This window comes from Drosophila teissieri, chromosome X (assembly GCF_016746235.2).
Source record: "Drosophila teissieri strain GT53w chromosome X, Prin_Dtei_1.1, whole genome shotgun sequence".
Classification (NCBI taxonomy): Eukaryota; Metazoa; Arthropoda; class Insecta; order Diptera; family Drosophilidae; genus Drosophila; species Drosophila teissieri.
This window is the reverse complement of record NC_053034.1, coordinates 13,253,359-13,279,035: the sequence shown is the minus strand read 5'-3', so window position 1 is coordinate 13,279,035 and position 25,677 is coordinate 13,253,359. Positions and strand designations below refer to the sequence as shown.

The 25,677-nt window shown below is 41.9% G+C and overlaps 3 protein-coding genes across 3 annotated transcripts; 1 reads left to right on the top strand and 2 right to left on the bottom strand.

The window, feature by feature from the left end:
• Positions 1 to 478: 478 nt before the first annotated feature.
• LOC122625171 (probable cytochrome P450 4s3) lies at positions 479 to 3,160 on the bottom strand. The gene is made up of 4 exons (XM_043805125.1): positions 2,865 to 3,160; positions 2,192 to 2,645; positions 1,418 to 2,124; positions 479 to 959 (listed from the first exon to the last, which is right to left on the bottom strand). Exons 1-4 carry the CDS (start codon positions 3,013 to 3,015, stop codon positions 781 to 783), a joined length of 1,491 nt encoding a protein of 496 aa, XP_043661060.1. The 5' UTR covers positions 3,016 to 3,160; the 3' UTR covers positions 479 to 780.
• A 9,325-nt stretch (positions 3,161 to 12,485) lies between these two features.
• LOC122623640 lies at positions 12,486 to 23,492 on the top strand. Its single transcript, XM_043802908.1, has 9 exons — positions 12,486 to 13,103; positions 17,991 to 18,137; positions 19,675 to 19,934; positions 20,990 to 21,278; positions 21,337 to 21,682; positions 21,750 to 22,112; positions 22,183 to 22,499; positions 22,569 to 22,717; positions 22,783 to 23,492. The coding sequence occupies exons 1-9, from the start codon at positions 12,728 to 12,730 to the stop codon at positions 23,029 to 23,031; spliced, it is 2,496 nt and encodes an 831-aa protein (XP_043658843.1). The 5' UTR covers positions 12,486 to 12,727; the 3' UTR covers positions 23,032 to 23,492.
• Positions 23,493 to 24,789: 1,297 nt separating this feature from the next.
• Positions 24,790 to 25,667, bottom strand: LOC122623891 (probable 60S ribosomal protein L37-A). The gene is made up of 3 exons (XM_043803259.1): positions 25,509 to 25,667; positions 25,216 to 25,351; positions 24,790 to 25,144 (listed from the first exon to the last, which is right to left on the bottom strand). The coding sequence occupies exons 1-3, from the start codon at positions 25,509 to 25,511 to the stop codon at positions 24,999 to 25,001; spliced, it is 285 nt and encodes a 94-aa protein (XP_043659194.1). The 5' UTR covers positions 25,512 to 25,667; the 3' UTR covers positions 24,790 to 24,998.
• Positions 25,668 to 25,677: the final 10 nt, after the last annotated feature.

Sequence of the window (25,677 nt, the reverse complement as noted above, 5' to 3'; positions counted from 1 at the left end):
ATTGAAGGCAATCTAGTTAGGGATATAGTATACTATACCAACTAAATACAAACAAACAAACAAAGAAACAAACAAAATAATAATATAGAAATCCAAAAATATGTTTATGTGAATATCTAACAGACAACTACGATCATACATAAAGTAAATATATATAAATATATATTTATGGTAAAGGAATTTAACTAGTTGTACAAGGAATATTAAACGATGGTATTGCAGCAAGAAGGGGTCCTAAGTTCAGATCTGTTGGGATCGCTAGTTTAAGGAATTGTCAGGGAACACGAGCACGGACGACGGATAGTTTTCGATTTACGGGGACTCTGGAGAGCAATAAGTATGTCTGTGTATGTAGTTTGTAGAAGGAGATCGGCGTACACCCAAAATACATATATATATAAATAAATATACAAAAGTATAACTATTTTTTTGTTTGCTGGCTCTGGATGTTAACCACAAATAAAGCCCAGCACCCATATACATGCACATATATATATACCTCTTTAGCCGTGTATATATGTATATGATCGATTGTATTTTTCAAAGTTCAAAGCGAAAAATAAACAAAAAAATAAAAAAAAAACAAAACAATGATCCAAGTTTTTTCTAATCTATATGGCAAGGTTGTAAGTGATAAGAAACGGGCCCCCAGCTGCGCCTCTCAAAGTGCGTCACTGTGCCAGAAATGTTTTTCATTGTTCACTTAACTTAACTTAATCTACACGATGATGGTGGCCTATAAAATATAGAAATCATAGATAGAGATAATGGCCCTATGCTTTATGGCCTTATGGTTTCGTTCTGATCCCGTGGCAAGATCCGAAGTCGAATGCCATTTCCACTCTTGGTCACCAACTCGGCCAGCGGCTTTGGCTGGTGATCCTCGTCGGGCAGAAGGCGATAGCTTCTCAGGAGCATCGAGAGCGAGGTCTTCAGCTCCAGCATGGCGAACTTTTGACCTGCAAATAAACAAGTTAAGTAAGTACTACAGTAAGTACTGTAAGATTCGCGGTAAAGCCTTTGCTCACATCAACTAGCTTTTAGTCTTCAAAATAATCTTTGGCTGCATTTTGTTTTTATAAGTACTCATCCTATGTTTATGAACTTTGATCTGTGAGGTATGTGTATTTTGAAATAATGCTAACACTATCAACAAATAATTTATAAATATGATTTCAGTGCGCTAATAATAAACAAGCCTATTTTAAACTGTTCTATCTTCTTGTCAACCAAGCATCCGAAAGTTTCCTGCTCTTATCACTTGTTTAATTAGGAAATGTTTTTTGGAAAGCAAATTCGTATGACCTTCACCCTTATTTAAAATTCGTAATATTTTAAATCGCAGTTTCTAAAACCAAAAATTCAGTTTTACAACAAACTTCTGAAGCAGATAAGGTGATTCCCCGGGTGATCTTACCAATGCAATTTCTAGGTCCCGCGCTGAAAGCGGCGAAGGCAAACGGATGCATTTGCTTCTCGTTGAGCAGGAAGCGATCCGGATCGAAGCGCTCGGGATCGGGGAAGTTCTTGGGATCGCGATGGAGCATGTAGATGAGGCAGCTTATGGACGCGCCCTTGGGCACCGTCAGCTTGCCCACCTCCAGATCCTCGAGCACCTTCCTCGAGAAGAACGGCACCGAGGGGTAGATGCGCAGCGTCTCCTTGATCACCGCCTCCAGATAGGGCATCGATTCCTTCTCCCTGCCCTCCAGTTCGGTGGCCTCCTCGAAGGCGCGCTGCTGCACAGCGGGATTTTTGGACAGCAAACTCAGGGCGAATGCGATGGCCGAACTGGTGGTGTCGTGGCCCTCGAACATGAAGGTGTCCACCTCCTCGCGGATATCGGTGTCGCTCAGCTCCGCACCGCCCTCCATTTGGGTGAGCAGCAGCATGTCGAGGAAGGCCAGTCGCCGCTTGGCGCCCACATCGTCCTGCTCCGCTTCTGGGCGGGATTCGTTGCGCTCCTGGATCAGCTGCTCCCGGCGCAGCCGTATCACCCGATTCGTCTCCTCGTGGAGCACCTTCAGAGCTGACGCCCGCTCCTTGCCGGGCTTTGTGTGCTTGAAGAACACGTTCAGTCGTTGCCAGAAGGAGAAGCTCTGCTTGTGCATCACACGGCAAATGCTGAATAAAATATTAGAATGATTTAAAAAAAATCAATTGGAAATTCTGCGCAGTAAACAGTACTTACGATTGAACAGCTTGCACATATTCGGAGTCGCTCTGCAGCTGGGCGTGCTTCTTGATGCCCATGGCCGTTTCGCAGATGGCGTCCAGGGCGAAGAGGGTGATGTATGGATAGATGTCGAAAGACTCGCCATTGGCCCTGGTCCGCAGTCGACGCACCAGGATGCGGCAGTTCTCCTCCATGGGCTCCTTGAACTCGCCAAGGATGCGGAAGTGGAAGCCCGGCGTGAGCAGCTTCCGGCGGCGATGCCAGGACTCGCCGCCATTCGTGAGCAGACCCTTGCCCAGCCAGGGCTCCAGCAGCTCGTAGTTCCGCGACTTGGTCAGCAGCTGGTTGTTGCCGAGCAGCTGCTTGATGTCCTCCGGATCCGTGAACATCACCATCAGATCCTTGCCGAACCAGATGCGGAATACCGGACCATGCCTCTCCCGCAGCTCCTTCAGCCAGTTCAGGATCTCTGTTCAGTTTTGTAAAGGAATTCAATTTATTAAATAAACATTACAAAGTATATACGGAATATGAGGCACGTTTACATGAACATTAATTCAATTTAAAGTAGAGTTAACGACCTTGCAAGTTATGTCAATTGCACACCAGCAAGGGCAACGCTGCGTATGCGTGATAAAATGTAGAACCATTTGCATGCACTTTTTCAAGTCACTTTGCACAAACTCACCGCCTTTCTTTACATTCGCAATCAGTTCACCAATCGTGGGACCCGGCAGAGTTTTCGCGAATCTCTGGAGCCTCAGGAAATTGAGAATCTTGGGCAGATAGCGCAGAAAGGCAGCCCACAGGACGAAAGCCACCAGTGCCAAAGTGCTCATTTCGCCACCGTTTTCAGTTCAGTACTGGCCCAACGACCCCAAGAATGACGGCTATATAAATCAAGTGTGTACTGGGTTGAGTGATGAATTCGCGAACTTAAAGTTTGTGCGAACTGCTCGACGGTGCGGCTCGTTTGCAACTAATTTCCACTCGGAACGCAGCTGTCCGATTTGTGGGTCTGGGGGTATACTCGTAGTGTGCGGCGTACATATGTGGTATGTGGTATATGGTCCGAGCTCTGGGTCTCGACAGATAGCAGATCGCCAAGGTGGGGCACTCTGGATGCCCTCCGATTGGCGATAGGCGGGGACGCCAGGCTTATGACAACGGAAGTGCGATCGTGATTCCAAAAAGATGGTATATCAATAGGTTTTCAAAAAATTATAGTTCTTCTCTCTTTTTGCCAATCGTTTTGTTTTTTTCCAGATCGTACCACTTTTTGACCTACAAACAGCTACAAAATATTGCGTAGCCAATCTGATTAATGGTTCAAAGTACGCCCCAAACCGCTTTGGTCATAAACAAAAATTGACGTGCTCGCAACTTGATTATGTCGGAAAACAATACATTTTAGAGATGTGCTGAAAAGATGAATATTGCTATCTTACTTGCATATACTTCATCTATATTATATTATACATATACATACTATATAAAGTAGTAGTTTTTGAACAGTTTTAACTGAACATGTCAGCTACATGATTCAATTCAATGAAAAGTGTTTAAAGGTATGCATACGATCGAGCAGGTGTAGCGAACCGCTCGCCAAATTGAGGATCCCCATGAAGTGGACGACGGAACGTGGGGGTCTACATACATATGTATATCATCGGTGCCAGACCCAAAAACGAGTTCTATTACAACGATCGTCGTGCGAACGGCAGAAATGAGGTTGCCGTTGACCCACTTAGAACATGTGGATGTCTCTTAAGTATGTTATAGTAAAGCTGCTCTTTAGAACTGGTTCCTTTTCTCTTCATCTTCATCTTAAGGTGTGAAACAACAAATTCATTATATGAACAGTAATGCTATTGAGGGCAAAGTTCATCTTTTTCACTGGCTAAATAAACTAAAATTAGGTTGTGTTCCTTTTCTCGCCATATCTTATCTTGTGCAACTATATAAGGCGGTTATATTTGAACAATAAAACCTATAGTTCACAAAGTTGTTTACCCGCTTAGTAACTTGAACTAGCGAAAACCACACACCTGGCAGACAAAACTAATCAGTGTAATTAAATGAATATGATAGTTTAACCTACGGGCTGACTGATTACTGGCTGAGTGATTAATCGGATTATAGTATAATTTCAATAAACTGCATTGTTCACATCCCAACTATTCCTAGGCTGTGTATATAAGGCTTATCAATTGCGGATGGCATTTGTTGAGATTCATAGCAGGAGGTTAAATGCACTTGAAAAAATAAGAATAACTTATTACTTATTTACAATAATGAAAGATAGATATTTTAATATTTATTGGATTAATTTGCATGTTAAGCTTGCTACATTTGTATGCCCCGAGAGCTTTTTGAATATCTTCAAATTATTTGGAATACTTTTAGGCTGCGACAGTGGATCTAAGCTTTGTCTAATGTTAAGTGAGAGGAGTATGTTAAATTTAATAGATTAATTTTTAATATTGTTCAAAACATTCCCATTTATTCGTAAAATTTTATTTGTATTTCTTTGTGTTAAGAAGTCATATTTAAATTAGGCAAACTATTATTTTATGTAAGAATTAACATCTAAATTTTAAAATGCGAACCTTTAGGTAGTAAGCATATCAAGTGTGTGTGGGCACATTGCCAATGCCCATGTCAACAACTGTTTACTTCGCAAAAACAAGTGAGTAGCCAGCGAATAACCAGCAAATAACTGGCCACAACATGGTCTTATAGGGTGGGTCAAGGTCGAGCTGGACTGCGAGCTGGACTTCGAGCCGGGCGCCCAGTTGGCCAATAAGTGCTACCTTGGCTAGGTAGCAGAAATCCAGGGGAGCTCCCGCCGACGATTTCGCATGTGGACGTGCTGACAGGTGTTGGCCAAATCGGCTAAGTCGGCTAAATCGGCTAAATCGGCCAAATCGGATTCAAAGAAAACTAAACAAATAAATAGAGAAAAAAAAGGTAGATGTTCAAAAGGCAGCAGCAAAGACCCTTAGATTAGATCACCCTGAACCGGTTGCCAGTTTGGGCCCGTTGCTGTTGTCTTCGCCACAATTAAAGGCAGTTAAACAGAATTCAGCAAAAACCGATTGCCAAATAAACCAAATTGTCAGCAAGAGCCAAGCCCCAATACACGATATAGCTAGATATCTGTGTATATAGCCAGTATTGCCAGTATGTCTATAGCCTTGGCATGCCAGCGGATTCGCTGAGGACGGCACAATCCAACAAGAAAAAAAGAAATGAATTATAATATGGTAAACACACTGCAGATGGGTCAGCAGAAAAGCCATGGCTAAGAATGAATCTTAACCTGTTCGGAGTATACTGTTGAGAATATACCTGATCGACCCTTAAATGGCAACCGGAGTCCAGAAATAGAATAGAATTACGTACCGGTGTGATTAGCATATTCCGGGATTCTGCTGATTCATTATTAATGCATAAATTTCAGATATTTTTTGTTGACTCGATTACCGCTTCTTGAGTGCGGAGACTGTACAAAGTCTGATTTAAATAAGAAACTGCTAACGCACCATGATAATTGAATAAGAAGAAACAGAAAGTGAATGTACACACAAATATACTAACAATGAGAATCTGTATTTTCATGACACATTGTTGAGTTAATGATGATATTGGTTACCTTTCAAATGACATTACCTATAAATTGGCTTTAATGAATACCTAGTTGATGGCAAGAAGAGTACTATATAGAACAAATCTTTGAAATGCCAACCAATTATTTGCATTTTGTTTAGAGCCAAACCTGACCTAAGAAAAACCGCAAGTTCTATATTCTAAGCAGTGCCATAAAGAATCGAAACAGCGCCATTAAAACCACTCTCTCTATGCAGATCGTTTTAAAATCAATTCGGTCTGAATTCATTGGCCCCAAAATAGACGTGTCAATGACTTGAGTCAATACAGATTGAATGACTCGACACTATATACATATGTATAGTTTAATATCGGGTTAATAGGAAGATCTAATGGGCGGCACAGACGTTCAGCTTCAGCGATTACTATTTGAACTATATTCGAGGAGCTCATTGGATGTATCGTTTTCTGTTTTCCTACCACGCCTCAATGCTTCGCACATTTCCGGGCCGTAAAAATCGCACATAATCCCAAAATTTCAGTTTACCTTCAGTTTACCGCATCCCATGGATTTGGGAATAAAGGCGCCGCATTGGCTATAAGTGCTCAAAGTTGAAAATTAAATGTATGCAAATGCTGAGACTAGTTTTGGCATCGCATCGCATCGCATCGCACCATCAATCTTAGTCCGGAATATTCGATTTGGCAAACCACTTTCGGAACTTGGACGGGATGGTATCCGTATCCCATGGATACTGGTATTTGGAATGCCACAGAATGAGAGAATCAAACATTGAATATCAATTCTTCTTGTTCACAAATTCGATGGCTAGATTCTGGCAATGTAAACACGCAGCTTTGTTTTAGCGCTTCTATTGTGGGGCCTTGAACCTGCGAAGGGGGAGGCTGATCTCAAGTCGTCTTTATGAATTGGCCAAAAGCAAACAGACAGTCGTTTCCATATGAGCGTGGCTATGTGCACATGCCTTTGGCGACAGTGCGCGACGAAACTGAGGTGCCATCTTCATTAAAAGTTGGAAAAAGTGTGTTTAAAATAAGTTTAAATGCTGCAACTTTTTGAAATTACCACATTAAAAATCCACATTCATATTTGAAACACTTATCAAAAAATTTAAAATAAATTATATTCACAAGTATGTTATAAATTCCGTTAGTATAAGAAATATACATAGAAATCCATTTTAGTAACCTGCCTTACAGCTCTGTGACGCACTGTACGCACCACTGTAACTACGGTTCGCTTGGATTTTTTCGAGGCGTAAAATACGCGAACATAAATCGTTTTTATGGCATTTGCCCGCTCTTCATCTCTGCTTGGCTGCTGTTAGTTGTTCGTTTTTAGCTATTCACTTGTACAATGTGGATTTAGTTGTTTGCTTATGGACATACAAGTGCGAGTGCTCATGGAGGTATTTTGTGGCAATGTGTGCTTGATGTCGGACTTCCTTGTTCTTTGCCCACTTTTATGATGCATCCGACAACTTGGATGTGTAAATGTAGTAGCTATTACTGCGGAACATGGCTTAAACTTCCTTAAAAATCGTGGAACATTCACTTCCACTAACTAAGGTAACAATTAAGTCATTGAAATTAAGTCGGGAAATCGGCGTTACTATCAGGGTTTTTCTGGAGGTCTTTCTGAATTTATACTACTTATATGCTTAAAGCAACGAACCAGTATTCTAAAAACTATAGATGATTATTTTACAACTATTAAATTGCATAAATTTATGTTGATGATTACTTTACAACTATTAAATTGCATAAATTTATGTTGATGATTATTTTACAACTATTAAATTGCATAAATTTATGTTTATGATTATTTGACAACTATTAAATTGCATAAATTTATGTTGTCATTTAGTTATTTATAACCAGAAATACTCATATTCAGAAACTGATTGACATCCTAGGCATTTTAGGCATAAATAGCTGGAGGGCACATTTTTATGTGTCGCGTGTCAGTGTTTTGAAGAGGAAAAATGATTTAAAGACCATCAATCTTAATTTCTGTTTTAATTCTACGAGTATGATCTTCACCCGGAGCACAGAGATCGCTGGACTTCTTGAAAGCTGTTTGTTCCGGAGCATAAACCTGTTGCTTTGCCCCCCGGGTGCTGCAAATTTGATGATTGTGGAGTCATTATGCGAATTAATTGCTCATTAAATTCGTGCATTAAACAAATTTAAATCAAAATTCACAACCTCAACTAGTGGTGATGGCGATGGCGACTAAAATAATGTTTTGTCGGGGAGATTCTGAAAAATTTAATTACATTTAATTACGCAGCGCGATTTGAATTTGAACTTTAGCATTAGTTCAACTCGTTAATTGGACAAAGAGCCATTAAGCTGAAAACTTAAAAAAAGCAATAATCAAGTTTAAATAAAATAAAGACCGAAAAGTAAACACGAATTCCACATGCAATGTGATTCGGATGGATTTGATGTCCGGTGACGTGGTCACTTCTTTTTTTTTTGGGCCTGGCTAAAAGCCAATCCCAATTCGATTCCGAGTTGGAACTAGCCAAGCTACAGTGCCCTTCGAGCCAACAAGACACTTGGAGCTGGGCTATCGGCCAAGCCAAGTGCCATCGACATCATCATATGCATATCGTGGGCCAACTCAAAACACATACGAAATACGACAAAGAAACTGTTTAAAATTCCACATACAAATCGTTGCAGTGGCAGCCGTTGAAAGCGAAATTGAAGCCGAAATCGAAATTGAAAATGAAAATGGGTTACAACTTCTCAAGGTCGTTGCAGGAGTTGGAAACCAAAAAGCGAAAGCGAACCAAAATGTGGGGGGTGGGGTGGGGCTGCTTGAAGAGGTAATTTTGAAAAAATCTCTTATAGAATTAATATTTAAATGTATACTATTAGAGTTAATTGCAATTATGTTTATAAATTTATCTAATACACTAACTATACATTTAAATTCCACATTTATCACAATTAATTGTGAAATGCATTAACTAAAAAACACAACTTTCAGTGTGATGTACGCATAACGCAACACAATCTTTCCACTGTGGCAAAACAAAAGACTTAGACAAGAAACTTGATGGGCATCATCATTATCATTATCATCCGCATTTATGATCATCATTGCATTGATCATCAAAATGCATAGGCGAATGCAGGGGCCTTTTGAGGAGCTCTTAACCCATTGACTTCCCACGTTGACCCATGCACAAGTGGATTTTTGATTGGTTTGGGGAAACCCAAAACTGGGAAAAAGATGCGTGTGTCAAAAACGAACGCACATTTGTTTAAATTTATAGGTGATTAAATGTATTCATTATGTACTATTGCAAAGAGCCCAACTGAGCAACTGAGCATTGGCTAATCCGTTTTTGTAAGACAATTATTTTTATATAATTATTTCTTGGAAAGTTAATTTCTATGTTTTTTCAATAATATTTCTTCTCCTTCTAATTGTTTTTTAATTACACACATTCTTTACGCAATTCTTGAGTATTTTTTTTTTCTGTCCCGCGACTCATTAAGTTCCATTGGCATTAAGCACTTTCTGCTTTGCCACTTTTTACGCGTTCTAAAAAACCAAAACTTCACTGACTCTGCATTTTCTGCACACTATTTATTGTTCGATTTGCAACTCCATGTGTGTTTTTGAGCAGCAAACACATTTGTACAACATGCAAACAAACAGATACGTACATCGTGTTATCAATACGCCCCGTTGGTTTTTGGCCGATCCACGAGTGTTGCCATCGCATTTGATGGATTTGATCTTTCGCCATTGGATCGCTGATCTTTGGATGTCGCAGCATGTGCATGTTGGACACCACACTGCATACGACACCACTGTATGTATATACACCATTTGGAAACCACTCTTTGTTTTCCCGGGGCGAACCGGTTCCGTGTGGTGCATTCGAATGCATTTGAAGCGCCGCAAATGGGGGAAGATATGAAATGGCATGGCCCTCTCTGTTTGCCCAGGCAAACAAGAATTCTAGATGGCTAATGGAGTCGAACAGCCGGGAAAATTCGCACGAAATGCCAAAAAGCCAAGACGGCAACATTTCAATTGGCAAAGCAGCCACGCAAACTTCACAAAATTGCCAAACTTGAGTCAATCAGTCAGTCACTCAGGCAGTCAGTCAGTCAGTCACACCGTCCGTCAGTTGGTTAGCCACGTTTTGGAGCCGCACGTCGAGTGTTGCACGTTGCCGTTTGGACGTTGGTTGTTGCCTCTTGAAAAATCAAAAATCAAAAATCGCAACAGCAACTTGCAACTTGGCCTGTTAATGAGTCGCCGTCGCCGTCGACGTTGGCTCTTGGTTCCGCGGAACCAAACTCGCTCAGATTGCCACAGGCCCCCCAACAGACATGGCCAAAACTACACGACTACGCAGTCGCAGCCACAGGTGCATTTTCAAAAATATTGTTACCTTTTAAATGCCACTTAAATTTAATTCCATCCTCAACCAAATGAGCTTACCATTTGGATGGCAATTGATCACTAAAAATACTGGCTTCCAATGTAAATCTTATAGAGTTTGTAATTTTCATATACCCTGCAATATATATATTTTTTTATCAGTGTAGAATCATAGCGGCAGCCGCAGAGTCAATTGCCACATTGTTCCTTTTTTCGAGCCGACGAAAGAGAATGGTTATTTTCGCATCCCCTGTAAATCTGGTTCGTTTTAATAGGTAGATCAGCACACATATATATCTGACCTTTCCAGCACTTTAAGATAATATATATACAGATTAAAAACCAATATTTTATTACCCAAAATGTATTAGAACTTGTACTAGAACCGCCTTATTTATTGTGGTTTATCTTGCTATTAATTTCCTTCTGAAAGTATATGTCTAAATAAAGATTTGAAAAAGTAATTTATAGCTAAATGATTTTATATACATTTTGGCATGGGATTAATTATAGATATGAAATGATTTATTACTAACCGGATTATTTGGTATGAATATTTTATGAAAAGATAGTATCTTCAAAGTCGTAAGCCTCGTTTCAACTTTTTAAATACGTATACTCATAGATAAGCCTGCGGGCTTTTGGGGGACGGCGATGTGTGTTTTGTTTATGTTTATGTTTTTGGTTTTTGTTTTAGTTTTTGGTTTTTGTTTTAGTTTTTGGTTTTTGTTGTAGTTTTTGGTTTTTGTTTTTGGTTTTAGTTTTTTTTTTTTTGTTTTGGTTGGCACTGCTCTGGTTCCGCTTGCAATTGGCGCCTGTTGCAAGAACCCGCTGGCCAGATATGTCCAAAGCGATACATATATCTGTGGATATAGCTCCGAACTGAGCCCGGGTGGCTATATAGCCACATAGCCATATGGCTAACCGAGCTGCAAATTGCCGGCGTCGGGTCGGCTTGGGTAATTTGATATTGGCAACCAGACCAGACCAACCACACCACACCGGACTCACTTTCAGTGGGGATTTGCGTCAGTTTCTATTGCGAATGTGATTTGTGACTTGCCCCATTTTTTGGGTGGTGCTAAAGTTCTGGTAAATTCTTAATCATCATCTACCTTTTTCGTGTAGTCATTGGAGATTCACGCGCAAATCTTCAAATCATCGAAATCATCGAGTTATTGGCCCATGTCGGCAAATTGGCAAATTGGCTGTAATTATTGGCTGCATTTCCAAACTTTTTGCGACTAGATGTCCAGAATGCGATTGATCAGCAAGAAATTGTTGCGAAACATCTTCATGGCCAATTTGACCTCAAAGTGTTGTTTTGTTTGTTCATATTTTTTTAACAGCTTAGCTGATGTTATTCACCTTTTCTTCGGAATCTTTCACCGCTGTCGATTCTGTCGCGTCATGCCAATTTGCTAAATTTCCCTTCTATTTCGTACACATACGCAAAACATGAAATACCAACAATTAAATATTCTAATTTAATAAAATACCAACAATTAAATATTCTAATTTAATAATATCAAAGAAATAAATATTCTAATTTAATAATAGCAAAAAAATAAATATTCTAATTTAATAATAGCAAAAAAATAAATATTCTAATTTAATAATATCGAAGTCATGTTTTTAGTATAAGTATATACTTAATATTAAAAGAATGCATATAATTATTTCGCATTTCCATAAGGCAAAGTGATAATTCTTGGGAAAACGAAAACATATTTCTCGATCTCCAGACGATGATTCGAGTTGAAAAGGCCAACGGAGCAATTTGTCATTGCCACTTATCAGCGGCCTAAGTATGGCCACAATTAGCGGCAGTCGATAGCTGAAAAGATAGTGCCGAATGTGGGAAGAAGAGTCTGCGGTTCTCGGCTGAAATGAGCACTTCAAATGCAATTCTCAGAGCTGCGAGATCGGAGATCGGAGAATGGGAATCGGATTCGGATTCGGAATCGCTATAGATGCAACGCTCAAAATTCGGCCTGCATTTGGTTTTGAAATTCGGTCTGCGGCTAACGCACACACACGCACATATGTAGCTGTATTAGGCCAACACAGATACTGACCTATACATAGAGCCTCCCTGGTTTTAGGCCCCCGAACCGCTGAGCTGCTGAGCCGCTAAACCGCCGCCGAACCACCGAACCACCGACCCACCGACCCACCGATCCACCGAACCACCGAACCGCCGAACCTGAGCGGTCTTCGTATGCTCGGCGGCATTTGGACAATCAGTTGACGTTGAATGTTTCGTCTTGGCGGTCGCTTAATTTAATTCGCTGAACGCTGAACACAAAACGATCCGCAAAATCATCGATCGCCGCCGTTGTAACACAAACTTATTTCCATAATTCCTATTTCCCGATATATATTTTTTTCTGGTGCTCATTTGCGTCCTTTGCTCTGGTGTGTGCTTGTTTGTGATTGATTATGTGCAGGAGAACAACTGAAAACCCATAAGTCGCATTTGCAAGTAATTCAGGATCCTTGACAGGATGTCACGGCATATTCCATCACTGCTACTACTGCTGGCCCTGGCCAGTAGTCAGGCGCTCGAGGGCGTGGTCCAGCCCACCTGCAATCTGAAGGACAATTGCAATTTGGGCGACAATCTGCTGGGCGGAGCCAATGGCGTCTCCGATGCTGGCGATGTGTCTGCCGATAAGTTGGAGAGCAAAATCGCATCGATTTTCGAGGATAAGGTCAACTACAGCCTGAAGTTATTCGCCGACGATGCGACCACAACCATCCTGGAATACCAGACGGCCAATTTGAGTCAGTTGCATGCGGTGGCGCCGGCCAATTACACGATACACCAGATGGAGCAGGCGATGGAGGAGGACGACGACCAGGTGGAGGAGGAGGAAAGGGGTAAGTGGGCGATCAAGTGGGGGATCAAGTGGGGGATCAAGTGGGCGATCCATTACCGATTACTTTCCCATGCCGCCCACATCGCGGCCTTGGGCACTTTGAACGCTCAATCGGCGATTTCTGCAATTGTCATGGGATTTTCGATGGGTATTGCATAAGAGGCGCGTGCGTCAAATCAAAAGCAATTGCTTGACCGTTTCGTATTTGGCCAAGATGCGTCACCTTTTTGGGCCACTTCCGGCTGACCAAATCCCGTGAATTGAGCCAAAATCCCGGCTTATCTAATCGATGTCTCGCCTTTTGTTGGCCACTTATTCTTGTTAAAAGGTTTGGCCTTGTTGAATCTGTGTTATTTTCCTTTCCGGTGCCAAATATTTGCACTTCAAGTTAGGACCTCATTTCGCTTGGCTGATTAGAGGGGGTTTTCCAAAACCCATTCCTGCGAATGGAGTTGGAGTTGGAGATGGAGTGCTGACCGAGTCAAGGCAATGTGCGAAGTCTCACGTAAACGAGACAATTTTTCTTTGTATTTTATTGCATTTGTGCTCTGCATAATGTGATAAGGTCGCGCCGCACGTAAGCGAACTCTGAGCATTTTGGAGGTTTAACCCATATATAATTGTTTCAGCTGTGTTATCGTCTTAAATTACAGAAGTAATTATCTTAATTGCCGAGCAGCATCTTGAGATTATCCAGCAGCAGCTCATGTGGTTATTTATGCATTTATTTATCGTAGCCTTAATTATTTGTCGCACTTAGTGAATGTCGAAATGCACGACATGTATTATCTGTTTGGAAGTTATTTACATTGATTATTATCTAAACGCAGTCCTTATATCGTAGCTAATATCGCAACGAATATCGTAATATCAGATACTTTCAGATACCATCTCATATAAGCACCATCGAGCATTACCTAACGTTATGCCAATAACACTTCCTCGACGCGAAGTGCCGACACTCGAAAGTGCCTGTGCGTAACGATTCTGAGTGTTATATCCGATGAAGATGTTCCTCCCCTGCGAGTTGTTGTCATAGTCTCATAGTAGTACCTCCCACAAAAAAACAAAAAACGGACCCATATCATAACATAATAAAAGTGCCCAGTGCCCAGCCCATTTGACGACCCAGCTTAAGTGGCTTTTGGTTTCGGTTTCGGTTTTGGTTTTGGTTTTGGTTTTTTGCCCACTTTGTGGCTGCTTTGTTTGTAATCGATCTTCGCCGAGTGGTTTGCTTGTCGCCGATTTGTTGCTCTCGCTGTTGCTGTTGTGTTGTGTTTTTATTTAACATTTTTTATTTTTTCCTGTGTCGCACCTGTGAATGTGCATAACGCGAAACGTGTTACCCACCAGCCAGCCATTTGGCCAAAATAATGCGAATAACGATTCACCAAATAGTTATGATGATCGAAATGGAAATCGCAATGGAAATCGAAATGGAAATGGAAATGACGGCGATGATGAGTCGCGCAGCAGAAGGTTAAGATATCTTAACCCGTTGAGATACCAAGAACTAATAAACGGTAGCAAATTGGCTAGTTCGACAAGCTGCTCTTTTTTACTGTTCGGCGGCAAAGCGAAGTTAAACTGCCAATTGACTTGATAAATATTGACTTTAAAGCCCGGTTTAAGTTGAGTAGTGGTGCACCGTAAAAAGTTCGCGTTTTCTTAGTAATATTCGTAATACTTTTAGAATCCATCTAGTTGTCGGATTTATTTCAACATTTTGCAAAGAAGCAAGAATAAATATTCTTTTTGCATCTTTTGCAAAAAGAGAATGGAAAAAGGCAGTGATTTTTCCCAGTGCACTATGAGCAAACAAACAAAATGCTGCTTCATCCGGGGACGAAGTCGATCGTGATCGCATTGCAGTGGCTGGCGAAAATGTTTACGAGCCCAAAGTGACAACTGGCGATCGATTTGTTTCGACTGTTTGCAGGAGAGGTGCCAACAAATACGAAAAATGCGAGATTCTGCGAGATAATCCGCTGCTAATTGGCAAGATGAAATCATTCTGCACTATCAAACCAGATACTCGTAGGAGTTAAAGCAAGCAAATACTGTAGCTATAGTTCATATAAATCAAAGCCAAGCAACCGTGTCAGGCCTAGACATTAAATGGCCCATTCACCGCCACAATTGGCCATTAGGCATTACAATTCTGGCTGGTGGCAAGCGAAAACCAGATCCACTAACTAGAACGCTCTTTTGTAATATCTCGGCGTTTGCGCAGGATTGCGCGAATTTGTTGGGCAGGAATATTGGCCAATGTACGCGAGTCCAGCTGCCATTCAGTTGAGTTGGCTCTTGGCATTCGGCTCAGTTTTTAGTTATATCAGTTTTTCAGTTTTCAGTAGTTTTCAGTTTTTCAGTTAGCAACTCGGCCAAGTGGGTCAGAGACGAATACGAAACGCACACTCAGCTCGGCTGAGATAGACGGTTAATTAAGCCGCCAACTGGCAGCCAGTTGCCACTTGTTGGCCCGGTCCAAAGTGCGATTCTTGTTTAGCATGACATTCTCCGCTGGCCATTTAGCATATGTACATACATATATCTTTTACTTGCCATTTTCTCGCTTGCCAATTTACTTTTCATTTTCATATTTATTTTCACATTCATTTTCATATTTATTTTCATTTTGATTTTCATTTTGATTTTCATTTTGATTTTCATTTTGATTTCCGTTTTGATTTTCATTTCGATTTCATTGTACGAGTGAATTGTCTTGACTTTTATGGGTCGGCGGCATTTACGATCATGCGTTGAACCTGGAAGATCGTAAAAGTCTCAATGGACTTAGCATTCCACTTACCATTCCCCAAAACTTTTGATGGCCTTTGATGGCTTAGATGGAATTGGTTGGAACTGAATTGCATAATAATTAAGTGAGGGGCTTGTTTCTTGAATCCTGCGTTTTATGAGCATCTTCAATAAAAGTGTCATAAATGGTTATCTTTTTACTAAGCTGCGCTTTAAACTCTCTTGCGTTGAATCCCACTTAGTAAATGTAATATTTTCACAACCCTAAAGTGGGAGTGCCTTAAAGTGTCGTGATGTGAAATGAAATTGAACCGCAGTTTTCCTAGAACATTGGAATGTACCCGCTCCATTGGCAGTCGTATCCCAAGGGAGTTACCAGTGAGTTAACTCACGACACATTTACAAACTATCCTCAAGATCGGTTTTGTCATATCAATGCCTTCGAATCTTCATAATTTGCGATGCTAATGAGCTGAGCCGGTTGTAAATGTTTCGCACGGATGCCATTGTTGCCGCATCTTCATGACGCGACTGACAATTGTAGAATTCTCCACTTCTCCACGACTTTTTCCAAATTTAGTTCAGATATAGATACATATATATGCTTATATATACATATATATATAGAATATGACGACAGGTGGCGGGAAGGCACTCGGCAGTCACATCTCGTCGCACTCTGACGCATTTTAGCACTTTGGGGACTGCCCAGCGATACCCCCTCCCTCTACGCCCCTTTTTGGAGACCCCCACTCCCCCTTTTGGAGACCCCCTTCTACGCCCCGAAAAATGGAAAAATAAGTTGACGGATGCAGGCGGCGACTGGACTGATATATTGATGTTCGATGGCTGGAGCCACGCGATCGGCATTTGAAATGAGATCTGTCTAGCATAAAAAGTGGCCAGCATGATAATGAAATGTTAATTTGGCTTGGGACACCACTTTGGCATGCTGATGACGGCCGGGCCACGCGGACCTGGAAGCTCTCCAAGATCTAGGGGATATCATCCACCACCATTACCATTTTCTGGCGGCGCCTCATTAGCCATCTTGGAACTGAATGAATGGCTGGCTGGGTTGACTTCCTGTTTGTTCTATAAGCCACGTGCCCGGGGGCCTGACCTTGTCCAATTTGGCGTCCACATGTGCGTATTGTGCGCCTTTTGAGGTTCAAATGGCCTGCAGCCAATAAACAGGCTCCATTTTGAGAGAACATCACTGCGGATCAGTAGTACAATCAATAATTATTGCAGTTTTATGGGCCAAATGCAAGACTCTCAAAAGAAGTATAGAGTATTTACAATTCGAGTGATTTCTCCTTACTACTTTGAAAAAACGATTTAAGCAACACAATTTTCATTGTAATGAATAATAATCAATAATATCCAGTTATGTTCTCAAATTTAATAGCACACATCCTGCAAAAATGTTGTAAAATTGAAAGTGTATTAATATCATATAAATAATACGGCTAATGTCGAAAAATCACTTTGTTGCATGATCCAAATCGGATTAATAGTCCGAAATCCGGTACCAAAATTGTTTAGCATTAACATAGTGATCCATAATCAGCGGTTATCAAATTAAATCCCAACGAAAAGCTATCAAAAATGCATAACAATGACTGCCAATAAGCAATTACCAATGATTTAAGCCAAAATCTTTTCGATGCATTGTAATTTCCGTTATGATGATTGTTTAAATTGTTTAAATTATAGCACACAAGTAGCCAGTGTAAGTGTTTTTCCGAGCTGTTAGAAAATTATTCATATTTGTTCAAAACCCGGGTTAGAGTTTGCTTGTAAAAGTGAATAATAATTTTATGGCTTCGCTGACTTGCAACTACGTTAGCGTTTGTTTATTTGGGTTACAGTGAATCACGGGGTTTTTTTTTATTTCTTAAAAACGAGTGCATTACGAAATCGAATTTCCTTTACTTAAATGGAACCATTCAAATCTATAACATCAAATTTAATTCTATGTGAGCAGCAATTGGATAATTAAGTAGGCAGCCACGTAGTTATTTCAATATCGTACAATTAAGTTAACTAGCCGCTTGCAAGTTGACTATATAACATATATGTATATTAAATAATAATTTCTCCCATTTAATTTCCCCACTTCCAGCTTACCTGTACAACATTGGCAAGCGTTTTCTGGCCATTACGCAACCATTCGATGCGGCCAGAAATCCGGATGCCTCGACTTTGTGTCGCCGGCAGATGCATCAGTTTCTGAACGCCTTGGACAACTTCGATCTGTGGGCTCTGAAGAGTGAGTACTCAAAAGCTGGGTAAACAAACTTGAATCGAGAGCTGGTGGTTCAGTCGGGTTGGGTTCAGGCTGGGTTGGCTTGGGTTGGGTTGGGTTGGGGGCAATTGCAAGGTCACGCCATGACAGTCAACAAATTGGCCAGTTTGGCGTTGTGGTTCTAGTTCTGCAAGTGGATAGTTACATGGTTGGATGCTTGGATGGCCGATAGAACCGGAGAGCTAGCTGGTGAACCGGAGAACCGGAGAACAGTAGAACCATAGAACTATAGAACCAGTCGGGGGACGTTCGGCTCGAATTGGAGTCATTGCCAACTGGCAGCAGGTGAAGCTGCAGTTGCAGTCGCAGTTGACTTCGACTTCGACTTCGACGTGACCGCCAGACGAGTCGACATGAATCGAAAGACCCCAAAGTCGAATGCATCAAATGATACTGTTATGGCTGAGATAATAGGGTACATACAAATGTAAATAATATATAAATATAATAATAACTAGAATATGATAGGTTTTATTTTGAAAGGAATGAATATTTTGTAGCATGAAAAAGTTACTTTTGAGGTATAACAAGAAAGAAATACTTTGAAATACTTAGCCTCAACAAGAAAAAAAGCATTAGAAACACTAGAAATAGTGTAGGAAGTAGTTTAGAGTTGTTTAGAAAGCCAATGACTTACATTTGTGGCCTGCACTGTAGCTGGCAGCTGTGTGTGATCCAAAGTGAAGGCCGATGGTCGAACTTTACCCACATTCACACACCAACACTCAGATGATCGAGCATGTGGCAATGCCAGTTGCATCTAGCGAATTTCCAGCCAAGAGCAGCAAAATTGCAAACATGAGCAAAAATAGCGATTTCAATTGCCACTGCGAACGCGAACTTGACACAAAAGACCGCAACGTCGACGTCGGCAGAGGTTTAGAATCAGAACGAGAGGCGCTACGAGTTGCGATCACAGTCAAGGTCACAGTCGCTCCGCCTACCGCCGCCCACCGCCCACCAAAAACACCTCCCCCCGCGGCCACGCACTTCAAGCGCTCGAAAGCGAAACGTGAATGGATCACATATTCAGCTATTCGAGGAATCTCCAACCGAATGAATAAGAAGAATGCCCTAAGGCTGAGGTCGCAACATGAATGCAAAACGAATGGGTATTCATATTTCGAAGATCACATAATTAACAAAGTATAGGCAGTGAAAATACTGAGATGTGTAGTAGCCAACTATTTACCAGAATCAAAGTAAGTTTACGATTTAGCTGGGAATTTTTCATCGACCGACTGATAAAAACAAGTCATATAAATATGCTAATTTCTGCCAAGTTTATTGACATTTGAGGAAGACATCAAGAGCATTTCTCAATAGACACATCAACCAATGAGGTGTGGTTTACTAGGAATGAAAGAAATAGGAGAAATTTAATTTAATTTGCATTTAAATGGAAGGTGAAATGCAAAGGTAAAATGCTTATATCTAAATTTCATTCTTAGAGGGATTTCTTATTTTATTTTAATATAAATTTTCCTTATTTTTTACATAGTGCACGACTCCAGTGGCAAATTGAACTCGGGTATTTTGAATGGCAACATCAATCAACCCGGCGATTTTGACCAGTGCCTGGCCATTCAGCAGCGGATGAAGGATCAGGATGCGGGCCAGGACCAGGATGGAGACTCCGTCATCCGTGGCCAGTACTGCTTGGCCTATGCCCAGCCAGTTCTGCCACACAACTCGAAGCGATTGAAGAGTTTCTTCAAGCTGATCCAATCACATGGACCTTTCAAGAGCGAGTTCAACGACGTGAGTATCCACACTTTCGAGTTCCCACATCGCAAAGTTCCTTTAATGGAGCACGTGACCGAGATACCAAATCAAGGGAGTGCACTGAATCACTTGTAAATTAAATATATATTCAAAATCATACTTCTTTTTTCCTGGTGTATAAGAAAGTATAAATGTGGCCAAATAAATTGATTAACATTGGTCCGCTAAAATGTTGGACTTCGACATTGAACTTGACCAAAGACGAAAACTGACAGCCGAAAGCAAGGCGAAGTAATCAAATGCGATAGATGGTCGTAAAATGCAAATTCCGAATCATAGCGCAGAAATGGAAGCCGTAAGCTAAACGCAGGCCAGTGAACCCAGAAACCGGACAAACGGACAACCGTACGGACAATTTACGGATTTCTACATGAGAAAAAAAAAAGAACAAAGAAAAGCATTTGAATATAAATTGTTTGTTGTGATTTATCCAATTATGTCAGCACAATGATTAATATATTCATTTCGTTAAAAATCGTTAAAGAAAGATAAAGTAAACGAAACAGTTTTTAATTAGTTTAAATATTTTTAAATATTCAAATTAGAAGATACATTTTAGTTGCGCATTCAATTATACATGCGCATATTTTGATAAACTGAAAATCTCAACAAGTTATTTATAAATGGCAACATTTGTGAAATTCCCATAGTAACCTATTTACTGTTCTCACATTTCTTTGCAACATGAAGTCAGGAAAAATGTCAGTTTCGAGTGAGTAGTTAAAGTCGCATAATTGAAAAACCCATGTAGACACGTAATTTACCGTTGAAAAGATCACTTAGTTTAGAACACATAAAGATAATGTTAATTGCAAAATGATCAAGTGTACAGGCGGAACAAACGCGACCTGGCTTAATTGTATTGCCTCGAATCCCGTTCAACTAGTCATTGTTTTTATGATTTCGAGTGTAATGGATGCGTAGGCAGGGGTCGGCGACCCCAGTTGATTCAGCACTCCATTAGCCTGGAGAGGATGGGGCGGTTCTCCTGCGTCACCGGCTCATCATACTCATCATACTTTACTTTCCAGCCTGGTCACCGAGTGCCCCGCTACTCGTTGATCAACTGGGGCCTGTGTGTGCCCTCCGGCTGCTCCGCCCGGGATGTGGAGTACAGTGTGGCCGAGTACCTGGGCAACCAGACCGCCGCCACGGGCATCACCTTCAACGTGCGCGTGGAGCCGCAGATGTGCCAGGTGCGCGATCAGCGGCCCTGGGATCGCAACACCACGTGGGCGGTGCGCTTCTTCCTGCTCGTGCTCTCCGTGGCCATCCTGTCCACCATCTACGATCGATCCACCAAGTCGCAGCCCAAGCAGAGTGAGTTCATCTAATATATCTAATGTTGATCTATATCTAATGCTGATGCCATTTCCAGATGCCTGGTTCACGGCCTTCTCGTTGGACAAGAATCTGCGCTGGCTCTTCAGCACGAGCAGTGCTCCTGGCGACATCGAGGCGGTGCATGGCATCCGTTTCCTGAACGCCATCATGCTGATCTTCTCGCACAAGTCCATGGCCATGTTCTTCAATCCGTACAACAATCGCACCGCCATGTCCGAGAGTCTGGGTCAGCCGTGGACGGTCATTGGCCGTGCGGCCTCCCTCTACACCGATCCCTTCCTGCTCTTCAGCGGCATGCTGACCGCCTACTCGCTGTTTGGTCGCCTGATGAAGCAGCAGCCCATCAGGCTGAAGAACGAGTACATTAGTCGGCTGATGAGGTGAGAGGAGTGGAATTAAGGTGTGGGTTACTTGCTTGTATTAATCGAATTGGCTTACCCGCTGCAGGATTGTTCCGCCGCTGGCCGCCTTGATACTCTTCTGCACGTATGTGCTGCCACTGTGGGGCAGTGGACCGCAGTGGAACCTGGTGGTGGGCCACCATGCGGACATCTGCAAGAAGAACTGGTGGCGCAACCTGCTCTTCATCCACAACTACTTCGGCTTCAGCGAGATGTGCCTGACGCACACGCACCATCTGGGCATCGATACGGAACTCTTTGCGGTGGCTCCGCTCCTCATTCTGGCCCTGTGGCGCTGGCCAAGACGCGGGCTCTTCGCCCTGCTGCTCCTGTGCACGGTGGGAACGGCGGCCAGGTACTACACCACGATTGTCAACCAGCTGTCCAACTATATCTACTTTGGCACCAAGTGAGTTTTGGCACAATGAGTACAAGTGCAAGATAGGGAAGCTACATGTATTTTTGTGTTATATCCACAGCATTCAGCGCCTGTTCCGCACCGCCGACTACATGTACTCGTTCCCGCCGCACCGCTCCACGGTGTACATCATGGGCATCCTGCTGGGCTATGTGCTGCGCAAGTACCAGAACGCCCGGCTGAGCAGCCTGCAGCTGCGACTTGGATGGCTGGTGGCCACCGTTTGTGTGCTGGCCTCGCTGCTGGGACCCGCGCCCATGGGTGACATCAACTACGTGTACAACTCCACCCATGCAGCCATATACGCCGCCTTTGCGCCGATCGCCTGGTGCCTGTTCTTCTCCTGGATCGTCTTTGTCTCCCATAATGGTTACACAAGTGGGTGTTGACTATCCATGGTGGTTTGGAGCTTTTAATCTATTTAATATTTTGTTCGTTTTTAATCAGATAAACTGACGAAGCTGTTTGCCTGGCGCGGTTTCCAGGTGTCCACGAAGCTATCGTATGCCATTTACCTGACGCAGTTCCCCGTGTTCTTCTTCAACGTCGGCCGAAGGCGTCACATTCACCACTACTACAACTTTGTTTCGATTATTGTAGGTATCCCCCAGGTCTCGCTTGTACAGAGAATTGTATTTTTTGTTACATTTACTCATCACAGCTCGATACCAACGAATTTATATCGATCTTCCTGGCGTCCGTGGCGCTGACGGTGCTCTTCGATGCGCCGTTCCAGAATCTAAAGAAGCTGCTGATCAAGCGACCCACTGCCGCAAAGGCGGTGAAAGATAGCAAAGCCAATGGGACGGAGTCCCAGGATGCGACACCAACGACATCGACAACCACAACACTAGCCTCACAGCCCAGCACCACTGCCCTCCTACAGTCGCATCATCCGCACTCCGATTAGCCTGGATGCACACACACACACACACACTGTTTCTTAGCTATGTATAACTTGTAAATGTCTTAGCATTTAGTGGCAATATGTTTAGTGACCCCCAGCGAAATCCCCAAAAAACAAAAAACAATCCCATCCAATCCGTCCATGTGGCCATCACATTTACCCCGAACTCAATCCAAAACCGCCCCTAGTTTTAGTGGAACGCTTTATACATTGTAAATTGTACTATTAGTCAAAATCGAGCGACAATTAAGAACCGAACCGATTCGTAGTCATAAACCAATCAATCACTGCTTGATGTACGATATTATCTTGCTTGCTAAACCGGGCTTCGAGAGGTAGTCAGTGCTGGGGAACCCCTATACCATGGGCTTAACATGATATTGGGGCTCCGGACTAAGACTCTCGGTGCGCATGTTTATTAGAATACTTACGTTGCCTTAAGCGAGGTCGAGTGTCAGTTCTTAAATGGTAATTTAATTAATAAAATATATAAATATGTTACAAAACCTTCAATCGATTTATGTGCTTGAGCTACTCAAAAAAGTATGCAATATTCGAATTCAGAGCATACTGTTTTGGAGTCACTGTGAAATGTGATAAGAGGGCCGCTTACAGTTTGAAATGCCATGATAGCGGACGCCAACCAATTGGTACAGGTTTAGAGCTATTGGATGGCCAACATCAATGCTGTAAAACTGTAAGAACGAAAACCTCAATCGATTCTAAATTCTAATACATTCTATACCCTAATCAAATCGTCAATACTACCACTACTGATAATCTGCAGACTTAGCAAAGCCAAACTTTCGTAAAAACAAGTATGCTTTCTGTGACTAAATTATTATATTGAATAAGTTCAGATTTATAGAGCTTTTATGCTAACTGCAGCTATCTGTTTAAAACAAATAAATGAACCTACAACTTGCAACAAACTCCAATCAAATATATACTAATTGCTGATAGCTGCTACAGCCGATAAATACTAGCATTTAGTTGTTTGGAATAAACCTTTAAAATACGGATTTATGTATATTTTGGTTCTGGTTGCTGTTTCGCTTGTGTTGAATTTTGTCCGACATCATTTATTTTAAGAATGGATATATTTTCCACCTGCAATTTCAGTGTTTTCTCCGAATTATTTTAGAACCAACTGCAATTCTATTGCTATAAATCCAAGTGAAGCACATTAAGTCCAACAAACTCTTTCTTTTGCATTTCTGTGTCTAAAATGTTAATAGTTTCATCAAAAGTTTCTCTCTGTCTGAAAAACACAATGAATTACATTTCTTATTAATCGAAAACCAACATATTATGAACAAAACACGTTTTTCACTACTCTGTTCTATTCTTCAGATTCAATTAGGTAAAATAAATATCAAATGCAATTGAAACGCTTTTTAGATTGATTTAGGATTATTTCCAAAGATGTTTTTGCATAGAAACTAATGAGGTTCAAGTAAAACATTAATCAGCGATTTTACGATGTGTAATGAATTGCCATGCTTTTTGTTTAGTAACTAAAGCTCTACGTTTAATTACTGACTAGTAATGTGTTTATAAAGGCGTTATTTTCTAGTTTTCAACGCCTGCCCTACAAACGTGTGGATTTTCAGCAGACACAAACAATTTCTGCGAAAACCACGAGGAAATCAGCCCTACAAGCGCTGGGTTATGGATCTTGGCCGTTGGCACGCTGTCTTTTGGTTGCTTTTCGGTCACATTTCACTTTCGTTGCACAAACAATAAAAAAATATTCACCAGTTTCACTTAATAAAAAAAAACGTTCATTTATTAGCGCTCGAGCGATTTATTAGCCATGTTGTGGGCCATTTTCAGTGGATTTTGGATGGTGTGTTCACGTTGATCAACTGGAGGCTGTCGTTCTCTGTTTATAAGGGCAGCTGCTATACCTCCGTCTATATAACCCGGTGGTGTGGGATATATAGATCATGGGATATACACAGAGCCTCCTACTTGGTGGACTGCGCAGCCTTCTTGGGCTTGGCCTGGGTGCCCTCGCGGAATCCGTTGCGGAAACGGCGGCGCACGACCTTCAGGTGCTGCATGCGACCGGTGCCAGTGGTCTTCCTCCTCTTGGCCTTCACCGACCAGTTGTCTAACGTACGGGAGGGGGGAATACAATTATTAACCTGGTTACGGGGGCAAAATTGGTGCATCATGACTTACAGGAACGCAACTTGGCGGCGGGGTAGCCGCACTGGGCGCAAGTGGACTTCTGGATGTGGTAGGAGGAGCGGCCACAGCGACGGCACAGGGTGTGCGTCTTGTTGTGGCGCTTACCAAAGCTGGAGGTACCCTTCGTCTGTAATGGAAACGCAGGGTATTAGCAATTCTGCTTTTGCACGTCACACGGCACACTCAAAAAAAAATAAATAAGAAACGGGGGGGAAAGCACTCGAAATATACTGCTTGGCAGATGCGGCAACTATATTTCGGTTTAACGAGCACATTTTACGCACCATCTCTCGTGGCGAACGGTTCAAGAATCGAACGAAACTTGCAAACTACAAATTTAGCACGTGGCTTCTAGCAAAGACGACTTCTCCGGAAGCGCAGCAAAAAGAAAAGGGAAGAAGAAGAGACGCTGGAGGTGAGCAGAGAATAGTGTGGCCGCGTTGCGCGAGTATC

What these genes read in the sequence shown, in the direction of transcription:
- LOC122623640 (XM_043802908.1), top strand. Translation starts at nt 12,728, where the DNA reads ATGTCACGGCATATTCCATCACTGCTACTACTGCTGGCCCTGGCCAGT. An exon ending in TATATCTACTTTGGCACCAA is followed by an intron (nt 22,113 to 22,182) that starts GTGAGTTTTGGC and finishes TTATATCCACAG; the next exon opens with CATTCAGCGCCTGTTCCGCA. An exon ending in CTCCCATAATGGTTACACAA is followed by an intron (nt 22,500 to 22,568) that starts GTGGGTGTTGAC and finishes GTTTTTAATCAG; the next exon opens with ATAAACTGACGAAGCTGTTT.
- LOC122623891 (XM_043803259.1), bottom strand. An exon ending in CGCCGCCAAGTTGCGTTCCT is followed by an intron (nt 25,145 to 25,215) that starts GTAAGTCATGAT and finishes CCCGTACGTTAG; the next exon opens with ACAACTGGTCGGTGAAGGCC.
- LOC122625171 (XM_043805125.1), bottom strand. Translation starts at nt 3,015, where the DNA reads ATGAGCACTTTGGCACTGGTGGCTTTCGTCCTGTGGGCTGCCTTTCTG. An exon ending in TATGTGCAAGCTGTTCAATC is followed by an intron (nt 2,125 to 2,191) that starts GTAAGTACTGTT and finishes TATTTTATTCAG; the next exon opens with CATTTGCCGTGTGATGCACA. An exon ending in GGGACCTAGAAATTGCATTG is followed by an intron (nt 960 to 1,417) that starts GTAAGATCACCC and finishes GTTTATTTGCAG; the next exon opens with GTCAAAAGTTCGCCATGCTG.